General features: G+C 36.4%; 2 protein-coding genes across 2 annotated transcripts in view; both read right to left on the bottom strand.

Moving 5' to 3' along the window:
• The window catches only part of LOC107087168 (nuclear body protein SP140-like), a 15,175-nt gene extending 8,939 nt beyond the window's left edge, over positions 1-6,236 (bottom strand). Inside the window, exons 1-6 of the mRNA XM_015378588.1 lie at positions 5,908-6,236; positions 3,370-3,544; positions 2,819-3,043; positions 2,098-2,214; positions 1,774-1,907; positions 1,619-1,682 (exon numbers count right to left, since the gene is read on the bottom strand). Coding sequence (XP_015234074.1) covers positions 1,619-1,682; positions 1,774-1,907; positions 2,098-2,214; positions 2,819-3,043; positions 3,370-3,544; positions 5,908-6,051 — 859 coding nt within the window. The 5' untranslated portion in view covers positions 6,052-6,236. The remainder of the gene's footprint in view (positions 1-1,618; positions 1,683-1,773; positions 1,908-2,097; positions 2,215-2,818; positions 3,044-3,369; positions 3,545-5,907) is intronic.
• Positions 6,237-9,941: 3,705 nt separating this feature from the next.
• LOC107087175 (extracellular serine/threonine protein kinase FAM20C-like) overlaps positions 9,942-13,520 on the bottom strand; it is a 14,733-nt gene continuing 11,154 nt past the window's right edge. Inside the window, exons 7-10 of the mRNA XM_015378595.1 lie at positions 11,978-12,087; positions 11,782-11,863; positions 11,600-11,659; positions 9,942-10,250 (exon numbers count right to left, since the gene is read on the bottom strand). Of these exons, the coding sequence (XP_015234081.1) occupies positions 9,992-10,250; positions 11,600-11,659; positions 11,782-11,863; positions 11,978-12,087 (511 nt within the window). The 3' untranslated portion in view covers positions 9,942-9,991. The remainder of the gene's footprint in view (positions 10,251-11,599; positions 11,660-11,781; positions 11,864-11,977; positions 12,088-13,520) is intronic.

Genomic DNA, 13,520 nt, shown 5'->3' with positions numbered 1-13,520 from the left:
TCTCCTGAGAAGAATTGATTCTTATGAAACTTAAGTTTATCTGAGCAGTGTTGAATTATTGTGACCTCCTCATGGCATCTGATTCTGGACTACTCACCATCCTCATCCTCCTCGACCTGAGTGCAGCCCTGACACCATCTGTCACATCACCGTCCTCAGTAGGCTTTCTTCCATTGGTATCACTAATGGACTGGTTTATTTCCTATTTTTCTGACCACACTCAGTTCATTCAACTGAAGACCCTCAAATCCACCCCCTCCTCCGTCGCCTCAGGTGGGCCCCAGGGCTCTGTCAGGGCTCTGCTCTTCATCATCTATCTTGGCAATATCTTCCGCAAATTTAACATCCACTTCCATTGCTATGCCGATGACACCCAGCTCTACCTCACCACGCAACCATCGTCCTCTCTTCCACCCGCCTCCCTCACAAATTGCATCTGTGAATTAAAAGCCTGGTTCACCAAAAACTTCCTTCAATTAAACAGTAGTAAAACTGAGGTGCTCCTCATTGGCACCAAATCAACTCTTTCCAAAACCGACAGTTTCCAAGTTACTATTGATAGTTGCTCCATATCCCCCTCCCCCCAGGTTAAGCATCTGGGTGTCATCCTCGATAGCAAACTATCTTTCCAATCCCATATAAATAACATTACAGGTCTACCTACTTTCACCTAAGAAACATCAACCGCCTCCGTCCGTCCCTTACCCCACACACTACTGCCATACTTTTGCACAGTCCTTTCACCTGCCGATTAGATTACTGCAACTCCCTCCTCTTTGGACTTCCTCAGAAATCACTCCACAAACTACAGCTGGTCCAGAACTCAGCATCACAACAAGAACTCCCTCTATCCACCACATCACTGCGGTCCTCCGACAGCTCCACTGGCTCCCTGTACAGTTACGCATTCACTATAAAATTATCAGGATGACATTCAAGGCACTTCACCACCTTGCCCCCCTATCTGTCAGACCTCCTGCATGTTAAAATGCAACTCAAAACTCATCTGTTTAAGATTGCGTATTCTCTTTAAATATCAATTTCACTGTCACAACCTCTGTATTTTTTAAATGTTTTTTTATTTTGTTTCTGACACTGTGTTTTTTATGCTTTTGTACGGTGACCTTGAGTGTCCAGAAAAGGCGCCTTTTTAAATAAAATGTGTTATTATTATTATTATTATTATTATTATCATCATCAGCAGAGGCAGGGCCCCGAGTTGATCTGGGACCTATAACGGCATGCTGTGTCTCGCTAAGAGGCTAACAGGAGGACGAATAAAGAACGATATAATAGTCGTTTGAGGGGATAATTAAAGCGGCTTTACCAAGAGAGACTCACGAACCTCTTAGGAGCATTCCTTTTTCCTTTTATATTATTTAACATGTCTTCCATTTTGATTGAAAACACTTTGTCCTCACTTCATTCCTTCACCCTACGTAATTGATTGGTTGAAGCAATGCAACAAGAGGAAATAGTTCAAAGTCACAGGTGTCACCTTGCTCGCCTGTCCTTGGAATCGCCACAATAGTGGCGTTGTTAGAAAAGTGTTACGAAACGCAGGTAAAGACATGGGTGAGAAAACAATAAGTGAATCTAAATTATTTGGATTTCTTACTTTGTTGTTTTCCTTTCACCAGTTTGCGTCTGTTTTTGTAGGCTGCTGCCTTCAGGTGTCCCTCCTTCAAAGAAATTACCCACATAACAGCACGTGAGTTAAGAGAAATAGGAAGATGCAAATATCGCTGTTCCAAAGCTGTGTTGCCCCCAAACCTTAATAAGTTTTCCTAAAGGGGTCTTCCTGCATCGGATGCTCATCTTCCAGTTCTTGCTGCTTCCTTTTCCTGCAAACTTCTCAAATTCAGACGGAGAGAACCACTGCTTATCCACCAAGATGCATTTTTCACCTGAAGCAATGAGAAAACAACAGATTGCATAATTTACATAAAAGATTTCTGAAAGTTTAACAAAAAGTTTATAATAGTAAGAGCTGCTTGTATGTCTTTGGCTATCTTTCAAACAAACAGCCTTTAAAGGGAAATGACCCCATATGAGGGGAGACACTTTGGACGTTGAGTTTGCCTCATGCTGTCTAACCTTTGGCCAGTTTGTCTCTTATAAGCGTCCCCTCCTCTTGTCCACAGGTCACAGGCAGCTGGCTCTTATAGAGGGGCCAGGTCCAAATCTCCTCTGCCTCTCCCTTCCTTGGAGAACCTGAGGAGAAGTAAGAAAGGCAGAGTAAGAAAGCACATAGCATCAAGGTGGGCAATGGCAGTTGTAGTGTTTCATTTGCACTCAAAAGTCATAATTACTGTAAACTGTTCAGATGCAGAAGAATCTAAGAGAAGCTCAATGAAGTTTACTTCGGATTCTGGGTTATAAAGCCAGAGGCCGTGATGCTCCAAGAGTTCAGAGTAAAAACCTCAAATACGTACAGAGAGGTGCAGGGATAAACTCTTAATTTGTTTTTATGACATTTGTGTTAATTAAATCACTGACACTCAGCTCTATGATATGTTTACAGTATGCAGCCTAAAAAAAGCATGAAAATGTATTTCTGCAGTTTCAAAGTCTGGATGAGTGTAAGAAAGGAGCATGGAAAAATGTTTGTACTTTCAGACTTTTCTCCCATTCCGATCGTCTAAAATTAGTAATTTATTTATCCTTCCTTTCATTAAAGCTACATTGCATAATTTTCAGGAACATCTAACAGACTGCAGAGACATGCATCATTGATCGAAAAAATTAAGCTTTTTTATAACTCCTCTTATAGTTGATCTGAATCTTTTAAATTCTAAAACTCAAAGAGGTGACTTACTGTAATTTATTTTCTTGGTCTTTTTCCTCTGACCTGGGTTCTGTTTTACTGACAGACCAGGCTGCTGATCCTCCCCGCTGCTACAGTTGCTGGCACTGCTGGCTTTCCTCTTCTTTTTGGCTGACTTAGTTTCCTTCTCACTGTCCGAATGCTTTGAGCTTCCCCTTTCTTCACTTTCTTCACTTTCCACCTTCGCAGGTAGTTGTAGGTCAAAGTGAAAAGATCCTGTGATAAAACGATAATTAGAACATACTAATTACTTAAAACATTAACGACTATGCTATTATTGTGAAATAGGGCTTTTTTCTTCCAGAACGACTTAATTAAAACATAGCGCTCCCTAAAAATGTCTTCCCGTATATTTTCAATACATCAACAGATTGATGAATATAATGAAAAGCATTGGAAATACTCATTTAATATACTGGGGGCAAAGTTATTGGCATTTTGAAAATGTTTCTTCTTTGCTTCGTTATTAACAGGGACTTTTTTTTTTTTTTTTTACACGTAAACAAATCCAAACAAAAAAAGCAAACCTTGTAAAGTCTTACCGTCCATGAGGCTTGTGTGCAGCACCTTAATTGTGGGATACTGGGTCATGATAACGTCCTTGAAGACACATCTCCAGAACAGCTGGATGTGTTCCGAATTCTTATTCTCCAGCCAGTCCAAAATATCATAGACACCTGTCCTAATCTTATTTTTACTCTTCATGCGGATGATGCTCTGAACACAAAAGAAATTAGAAATTAACATTTTATATATATATATATATATATATATATATATCTCCTATATTGGTTCCCAGTGGATTACTTCAGCAGGTACGTACAGCACAGGACCAAGTTGAACCAATCGGTTATCAGTCATTGCATCTTTATTAACAGAAAAAACAACCCATTCCATAAAATAACCCAAAAAATAAAGCTAGATTTAATTAGCCTATTGCCTCTAGGTCAAAATATTATTTGCTGTGAATTACATTAAAATTTAATTTGACTAAAAATTTTATTTTAGGGAAACGTCTAGCATTACATGATTTTAGTAATTTTCGAAAAATATATTTTTTTGTGTATAATACCTTTCTTAACCACATATTAAATAATAACACTTATCCGCCAGACTTTTGCCCTTATTGCTTCTTGATATCTTAGAAATATTTAAGTTTTACATATTCGTGAATAAATATTCAAAAAAACGAAAAGCTGCGTGTGGAAAAATCTTTCTTTTAGTTGAAAGTCTCTGCAATTACGTTGCAATAAAACATGAGATCCATGTATTTTTTTGTTTTCTAATTATGAATGTTTGTATGAAGGACCAACTCTGCCATATTTAAAAATAAATACATAAATAAATAAATGCTCAATAAATAAATAAGCATACAGTTAATTGCCCCCAAAAATACACTAAACAGATAAATGTAGGTAGAAATTAAATTATATAGTGAGACATAAATGTATAAAACTCTGTTAATTAGCTTCTCTATTTATTTGCCTTTGTAATAATTACCTTATTTATTTATTGTCCGTTATAGTCTTTAGCTTTATTTATTTATTACTTATTTTTTTAAGTATTTATTTTGGTGCATGTGATAATATTTTTGTCTGTTTTATTCTTCCTTTGCATCTTTTTCCTTATTTATTTCTTCAACGCTATTTATTTCTGCCTGTCATTTTTAAATTTCTGTATGCATTTCTCTTTCATTATGAAAATGAGTAAGGGGTGTGTGTTAGAGAGTCAACTTTTTTTTTTTTAAGCATTGTCCTGTCTGGCAATGTGGCAATAAGAATAATTGTCTTGATGCCAAAAAGAGCCCAACAGATTTTACTTTCACAAGTGGAGCAGTAGGGCTATCGCCATAGTGTTCCGCTTGATTTATGCATATAAACTGCTTTATTATAATTCATGCAGAGAGTTTTACAGATTATATGGAAACTGCAATGTGGGTAGAACAGTACAGAAAAAAGTAGAAAAGATGAGACAAAGAGGAGATAAAAGGGAGATAACGATAAAACATCTCCAGGCTGCTTCATCACCTGCAAAGAGATGTAAAAATAACAGCACAACCAATAGACATGGTATAAGATATACAATAAAGTAACACCTAGATACTATTGCTGAAGTATAAGTAGTATTATTTAATCTGACATGTATTCAGTGTTACTTGAAGATAAGAATATGGGCTCTCTGTATGGAAGTGAAAAAAAAGAGATAGAGTCAAGTAATTATAACAAAGTCGAAAAAATAAAGAAGCTAATTAAAACAGATATATACATTTATGTCTCTCTGTATAATGTAATTTCTACCTACATTTATTTGTTTATTGTATTTTTGAGGGCGATTAATTGTATGCTTGTTTATTTATTAAGCATTTATTTATCTCTGTATTTATTATTAAATATGGCAGAGTTGGTCCTCCACACTGTACAATAGAGTAACACCTAGATACTATCACTGAAGTATAAGTAGTATTATTTTATCTGACATGTATTCAGTGCTAACTGAAGATAAGAATATGGACTTTCTGTATGGAAGTGAAAAAAAGAGAGAGAGTCAAGTAATTATTACAAAGTCGGAAAAAATGAAGAAGCTAATTAAAAGAGATATACATTTATGTATCTCTGTATAATTTAATTTCTACCTACATTTAGAATCAGAATCAAGTTTATCAAGTTTATTGCCAAGTAGGTTTGCACTTACAAGGAATTTGACTTGGTGTTGATGGTGCAGACAAAAAACAAAACAAAATAGCAAAATAAGATAGAATATATATAAAATATATATATATATATATACACAGAAGCTATATACAAACAGTAGACTGTGCGTTAATGTAACGCAGAAATCCTGAATGGATTTATTTGTTTATTGTATTTTTGGGGGGCAATTAATTGTATGCTTGTTTATTTATTGAGCATTTATTTATTGAGCATTTATTTATCTCTGTATTTATTTGTAAATATGGCAGAGTAGGTCTTCTATAGCTTACGCTTCCCCAGCTAATGTCCAAACAGATAAAGGCGCGAAATGTGATATGTGGGTGTGTAGAGCAGCAGGCAATAACAAACATGTCAGTTTGAAAAGCTTACCTGGTATTTGTCTTCCGGGATCAGGTTGTGATCTCGCAGCTGGCTCAGGAAGGTTTGCGGGTTTTCCATGCAGGACATTTCAGTTTTCCGAGCGTGGAAAAAGCGGAGCAGCTCATCGGTCTCCAGGAAATCTAGTGGATCCATGATCCGGTCAGCGCAGCAGGCCCTGCAGGGCGAGCTTCTCTGCAAAGTCTACCAACTTCTCTCTGTGACTTCAGCCTCAGTAAACAGCCCCACACACGCGATCAGCTGTATTAAGAAGTATTAACCTTAAATATCTCACGAGTTTCCAGCAGCAACCATCATTGAGTTTTTGCAACAGTGGTGACCGGAAGTACTTCTAAAGTCGTGGAGGAGGACGTGCCTTCTGATCCACCTCCTCTAGTGACGTTTCGAAAATGAAAGTGGTACGGATTTATTATGAAATCTCTCCTGACAACAGAGGGATGCAAAAAACAACAACAACAACAAAAAAAAAAAAGTAGAACACATTCCACTTTTACGGAAGAGGATTAGGGCCACTGGGAAAAGAAATAAGTTTACAGATTTTTAAATTTTATTTCAGTGAGAAAAAAATCAGAATTCTGACTTTTTCCCATATTAAACTGAAATAAGATTTAAAAAAATTTCACTTGCAGGTAAATTACATCTCATAATCTAATCTGACGAAACTCAAGTCACAATCAATTATCAATAGTATAATGAGTAATGCTTTTTTATATTAAGAGTCCTTTCATAAAAAAGTATATTTCTGAGAAGAACTTTAACTCTGTAGTGTGTGCTGGTGCTCATAAAACCCAACCCCCACCTCTGCTGTAGATCCTAACTGGTTGGTCACACTTTGCTTCATCTGCTGGCTCAAGTCTGCTCTGCATACCCCCCCACCCAAACTCTATTCCTCTCTATTTTTCTTTTTAATGCTTTGTAAAGAACAAGGCTACGGCCATCTTTAGTCACTCAATCACAAAACCATATGTGTTTTGTCAAAATACCATCTGCACTGCATTAGTCTACAAAATAGACCCTTTTCATTTCTCCTATTGCCCAAAAAACTGTTTGTATTAAACCTAAGATAATGTTTTGTGCTAACATTAGGGAAACCATAGTTGTTACAACTAGAACTATAGATGAATCAACTCCGATATCCATTCTTAGATGGACCTTCCCCCAATCACACCAACTTTGTTAAGAAGTATTTCAGGTATGAGAAGTTTGGAATTTACCTTTGATTTTCATTTTTTGGACACATCAAAGTAGGGTGTTTGCATAATTGGAAATAAGCTAAAAGAAATGCTGGGGCCTCGGCCCATCAGTCATTGAATGGGATTCTAATATCGATAGATTGTGGGATATGCAGAACTGATTTTGAATTGAAAGGAGCCATTGCTACAATTTACAAAATACAGACAAAACTGAATAAATTAGTTGATTCTGTTTAGAAAAGGAAAAGATCAGAATTCAAGAAAAGCACCCTGTTTATGAAATTGTTCATTTATGTCAAAAATGCTTCTAAATCAAATTGTTACACTCTCATTCAGATTTTATTTCAAACTTCTACTATGGAATGAAAACTTGTTCCTATCAGTTTTTGTAAACTTTCATTTCAGCAACTAAATGAAATAAACACTTATCCTATGACTGCTTGGTAGAGAGGATAGAGCTGAATAAAGCTGAAAGAAAAAGTCAGGAAATAACATGACTTCCCCCCATGTTTGCATCAAAGTATTGGTCCTTCCTTGTTTTTATTTATTAGCATTTACCCAAGCTCTGAAGCAAAGGTCCTACCAACTACTGAAACAAAGCAAACTAAATAATTAGATGTTGATCACTGACTGAGAAGAAATCAGTAGTTAGTGCCTTATTCTAAAATTCTGAGTCATCAGTATGGAGTTTATGGTAGAACTAGTAAGAATGTGTTTTGGGGAGATTAGGAATAATGTTTAGAGTAAAAAAAATAAATAAATAGTGTAATTCGATATAAACTTAAACAAATTCTAAATTATTATTTTCTTCTGCCTGACAAGTAAACAAAGTTTGATAAAAATTTAAATTTGAAATTGTCACCAATTCATCTATAGTTCTAGTTGTAACAACCATGGGTTCCCTAATGTTAGCACAAAACATTATCTTAGGTTTAACATGAACATTTTTTGGGCAATTTTTTGACAGAACACTCACATATGGTTTTGTGATTGAGTAACTAAAGAAGACCGTAGCCTTGTTCTTTACAAAGAATTAAAAATAGCCAGATTACCAGGAAACTAACTGTTCATATTATAGCTCCGTGTTGCTGGTCCAACCAAAGGCTTTTAGTGAAATAGCTGATTTTCCTGCCCCTGGCCGAATAGCCCAGATTCAGGACCAGTAGGTTTAAGGTGAGGCCAGTTTATTTATAGTGCACTTTCAGTAACAAGAAAAAGTAAAGTTATATATATAAACAAAAAACGAAAAATTAAAAAGGCAGACAAACTTAAACTAGTGATATTTATCCTACAGTTGAATTAGCAAAGCCAAAGGTTGCTCTAAAGAAAATAGAGTTTGGGTGGGGGGGTATGCAGAGCAGACTTGAGCCAGCAGATGAAGCAAAGTGTGAACAACCAGTAAGGATCTGCAGCAGAGGTGGGGGTTGGGTTTTATGAGCACCAGCACACACTACAGAGTAAAAGTTCTTCTCAGAAATATACTTGTTTATGAAAGGACTCTTAATAAAAAAGCATTACTCATTATACTATTGATTACTGATTGTGTATTGATTTTCATCACATTAGATCAGGCATCCCCAAAGTGGGTCCTGAAGGGCCGCTGTCATGCAGGTTTTAGAGGTGTCCCTGCTCCAGCAATGCTAATTTACACTGATAGTTGATTAACAGGCTGTTGCTGAACTGCAATCATCAAAATCAGCTGAAAATCTCTAAAACCAGCAGGACACCGTAAAATAAAATAAGATTTGTGGATGGAAAAATGCTATGGAATAGTTTAAACCCACATTAAAGCCTAATTTGAGGGAAATAAGTGTTAGAATCAAACAGTTGTCACAATCAGATGGAAGAAGGCATAGTCATATGAGTGGGTAAGGTGGGAGTTCAAACACCAGCAGCTTAGACCAAATAGTGTGGAAGGATGGGGAGGGTTCCGGAAGTCATGAAGTAATTAAGTCATAAAGTGTCCGGAAGGATGGGGGATGGGTCGAAAAGGGGAGGCGGGTAAAAAAGGTCATAGAGGTCATAAATCATTCGTGGGGGATGGGACCGGAAGGGGGGAGGTGGGGTCATAAGGTCATCGGGTAATAATTTAATTTCATATTTAAAGCACTTTCAGAAGTTTGAATTCTTAATATGACCGGACTTTTCCTTTAAGAGACTTCTAGTCACCCAGTCCCAACAGAGCACCTTTGAAACATGGTGGACCCGGAGTTTCAGAGTATGGATGACAGATCTGCAGTTCAACATGAACCAAAATCTCTCAGAAGAGTCTCAGAAATGTTGTTGAAACTTTGCCCACATTTTTCATTTGCGCACACGACCCAGACATGGAGGCCTTTGGTCCTTTGCCACATGTTTCTCCCCCTCTCTTGTATCCCATTTCCTGTCAGCACACTTTACAATAAACATCCACTAGTGCCATAAAACAATCAAAGATCTTTGCCCACAAAGAACTGAGGCATTAGTGAAGGAAAAATAAACCAATAATCCATACTGATGCATGAAAATCTTCCTAATAAAGTATCCACTGAGTGGGTTTTGTACAATTTATTCATTTGAAAGATGACTGTAAATTGAGGAAGACAGAGAACAAATGAGCTAAAATGAAAAATCATCTGATTTCTTGTTAAGTTTTTGAAGTGGTTAAATTAATGTTGAAGTTTAGTCTTTGTTTAATTATGATTTTCATAAAAATTTCATAAAAACAGTTAAAAAGGAAGGTTTAATTGGGCCCATAAGGACACTGTTTAAAGAACATCAAAGGAAAGAAAAGAACCTTAGAGATTTTTTATTTCTTTCACATGACTCCTAAAAACTAAATTAGAAAACATAAAAAAAAAAATGGAACCAAATATTAAATATAGAAAATACATAATATGTCATCATGAATCATCCTCAAGCTGCTGATCTTCATATTGATCCAAATCGTTATAAACAACATCCGTGTTTGTGTCCTGGCATGTTTGAACAACCCCCAAGACGGTTGCTAGGCGTCGATCCAAGGCAGACAGGTGTGGTTCAGAGAGAAGCGGGGCCACAGCCGTCAGAGGATCCTGGGCCAATGATTCCCTCATGACATCACTCAATCGAAAGTCAGGGTGAGACAGGAGCCTCAGGCGGAGGAGGGTGGAGCGCCGGATTCTACGGGAAAAGAGGCGAAGGGGGGAGCACATCAACTTTAAAGGGATAACAAATGACATTTTTAAGAAATACACTAATGTATAAAAAAATAAGATATTTTATGACTTTATATTAAAGCTACCCAGAGAATATTCAACAAAAATAATTTTAAATTAGAAAAAAAAATATTCAAGCAAACTATTTTTTCTCATCCTTGGCAGCTGCAACCATCATTGAGTTTTTGCAATAATTGACCATGAGTCTTTGATATCACCGTGTAAGACCTAACTCTGTAACGATCTTGGTTCTGTTGTTTTTCTCCAAGTTTTCAGTTTCAAGTTTAGTCAGGTTTTCTAGCTTTATTGTTGTGTCTGGAGTCATTTAAGTTGCTTAGGTTTTTCTGTCTGTCCTCTGTTGCCCCCTTGTGTTCTTTTCCCTTGGCTTCCTCATCAGCTCTAGTCACACCTGGTCCTTATCAGCTCATTAGTCCTACCATTGTTCAGTCAGCCATAAATACACTCCCTCTGCAGTCCCTCTTTGCTGGTTCCCCGTCTTACCTTTTCTCACCCTGGCTCCTTGATGGTTTTCCCCTGATGTCTCCATGGTTCTGGTTTGTGTTTGATTTTTATGTCGGATTTTTGGATTCCTGTTTTTGCTGCCTGATCTTCATTAAACCTTTTAAGAACTCACCCCTGCCTGTCAGCCTCTGCATTTGGGTCCTCATAAAAACCTCTAAACAAATCGTGACAAACTCAGTCCCACTGGTTGGTTGTTGAGCATGAAATACTTATTTAAGATCTCACCAAGCAGATCCAAGACTGGACTTTGACTTTTCCAATGCAAAACTTTAATTCAACTTTTTTTCAAAGCCTTTCAAAGCATGAGGTCAGGAAGAGATGAGCTGCAATTTTGTTTCCTTTAATTACAGAAAGCTTTTCAGATCCTGATAAAGCAAAGCAGCCCCAGACAAACACAATACCCCCTCAAAGTCTGAGTGTAAGTATGATGTTTTTTAAAGCTAAGTTTCATGCTAGATGTAACACGATGCACATCCTTCAAAAAAACTGCTAGATCGGTGTACATTTGGCCTACTTCATGTTGTCAGTCAGGTTCTATTTAAGAGATTTCTTGATTTCGGAAAGGTCCCACAGTAAAGTATGGCTGGTAGAATAGAACTGAGATTTCCGAAAGATTTATTTAAACACATTTAATTCATGATTTACTACCCCCCCAACAAAAAAATAAATAAAAAAATCTAAAACAAAATAAAAATGGAATATCTAACAACCCTACTGTGTGTCACAGCCCTGTTGTATTTGCAATCTTTGTTCTTCAATTTCCCTCATTTTAAAACAAAATATTGGATATACCTGCAACACTGTGCCAAAGGTGCTAAAATCGAAGGCTCGTCCTGAGAATGCCGACCAAACCTGAACAGTTTAAACAAAAACTTCTTTAGAGACAACATAGAGACAATACTGTGTAGATTAATGGTAAATAAAATGAACAATTAATAACATGTTTGTAGATCATTATAAAAGAAGACACTCACGCCCGTCCATTGTCCAGATGAAGGAGAAATGTGTCGTTGCCAAATTCTTCAAATGTCTCATAGTGATGTCTGTCCATGTTGCCTTACAAAGAAAAAACACCCGTAATAAAGCTTTTTTAGTCATGGAGTTTATATACTACTTCTATTGATAGTTGGGTGGAATTTTAAATATTTAGAAGTTAAAAAATAAACTGACTCATGAGAAAATCCAACACAGCCATGTCTATAAGATCCACCAGTCTGGTGCCATGGTTGTAAGGAGGCGTCTTCTTCACTGTGTCGCAGTATGCAGAATCCTTTTCCCACCTGGGACATTAGCATAGTGACTATTGGATCCAGAGGTAAGAGGGAATTCTAATTGTTATAATATGTGCAGTTCAAAAAAACCAAAAGCTTCAATACTGTTAATGTTCATGACATAGTTTGCAGTTGTTGACAAATTTAGCCTGTTTGTGTTACTAAATGCACAGTAAAATGTAAACAATGGGTATTTTTTAATGTTCCTCAGAACAATTTTCACAAATCCAAACATCCTGGATATACAGCATTAATTATAAACAGTATCAATATTGTTTTTTTTCTAGATTAAATAATGGAAAACCTTTAACTATCCCTGCTTTAACCACCCTGAATGAATTAACTGACTTCTTGCTAGGCCTCTGTACATCTGAATGACACACTCATGTCATTCACAGGTATTTGATTTTAGTGTTTTTTAAAAAGGATGCATCTAAAAAGTGCATATTCTGCCTGTAGAGGATTGGCCTCGGGCTGAAGAACAGCTTGTAATCAGACAACTTACACCGTGCAGTGTCATACTAAGCTGTGCTTTAGATTAATTAGTTACTGTTAAAAAAACATTTAATTATCAACTTATTTTATTGTTTTTCTTTATTTTTTTGGATTTGTTTCGTGCTTTGAAAAAAAAAAAAGTACAAGTAAGATTACAGTCTTTTCTCTTACCACTAGAGATCAGTGTTAACTCACTCTTTAAACAAACATGGTCTAAGACAGGGGTCTGCAACCTTTCAGATGTAGAGAGCCATTAGCCTTGAGTCCAGCTAAGTATTACATGTCTTTTTATACAGCCTATTTTTTTCGTAAATATCTTGTCCTAGGAAATCTGTTGCCAACTTAAATAACCAACTGTTTTTTTTCTTTGTTGTAGGTTTTAAAACAATAATAGAACACCTAATTTCCTACCAAATAATAAAAAAAAAGCTCTAAAAACATATTTCTGGTTGTTTTAATGTCATTCTGTTGTGAAAATTAAATTCAGATGTTTTTTATAGAAACTATTAAAGCTTTTAAGACTGGTATTTGTCATGATATTAGATCAGTTTTGCTCTTTATATCATTTTTAGCCCCTATTCAGAGCCACAGACTGGCTTCCCAGACTGGGCAGGAGATCCGCCAGTGGCTCCAGAACCGCATGTTTTTAACCCCTGTTCTAAGCAATACCGAATAGCAGTATTAATGTCACAGTTATATTATATTATTATGTTATATTACGGTGGCCCTGAGGTGCAAAACACAACACAAAAAGAGAAAACACAACGGCAAATCAGAAAACACAACACAAAAAGAGAAAACACAACGGCAAATCAGAAAACACAACGGCAAATCAGAAAACACAACACAAAAAGAGAAAACACAACGGCAAATCAGAAAACACAACGGCAAATCAGAAAACACAACACAAAAAGAGAAAACACAATGGCAAATCAGAAAACACAACA

The sequence above is a fragment of the Cyprinodon variegatus genome, unplaced genomic scaffold, assembly GCF_000732505.1.
Source record: "Cyprinodon variegatus isolate N-32 unplaced genomic scaffold, C_variegatus-1.0 Scaffold175, whole genome shotgun sequence".
NCBI lineage: Eukaryota > Metazoa > Chordata > Actinopteri > Cyprinodontiformes > Cyprinodontidae > Cyprinodon > Cyprinodon variegatus.
This window is presented reverse-complemented; position numbering and strand designations above follow the sequence as displayed.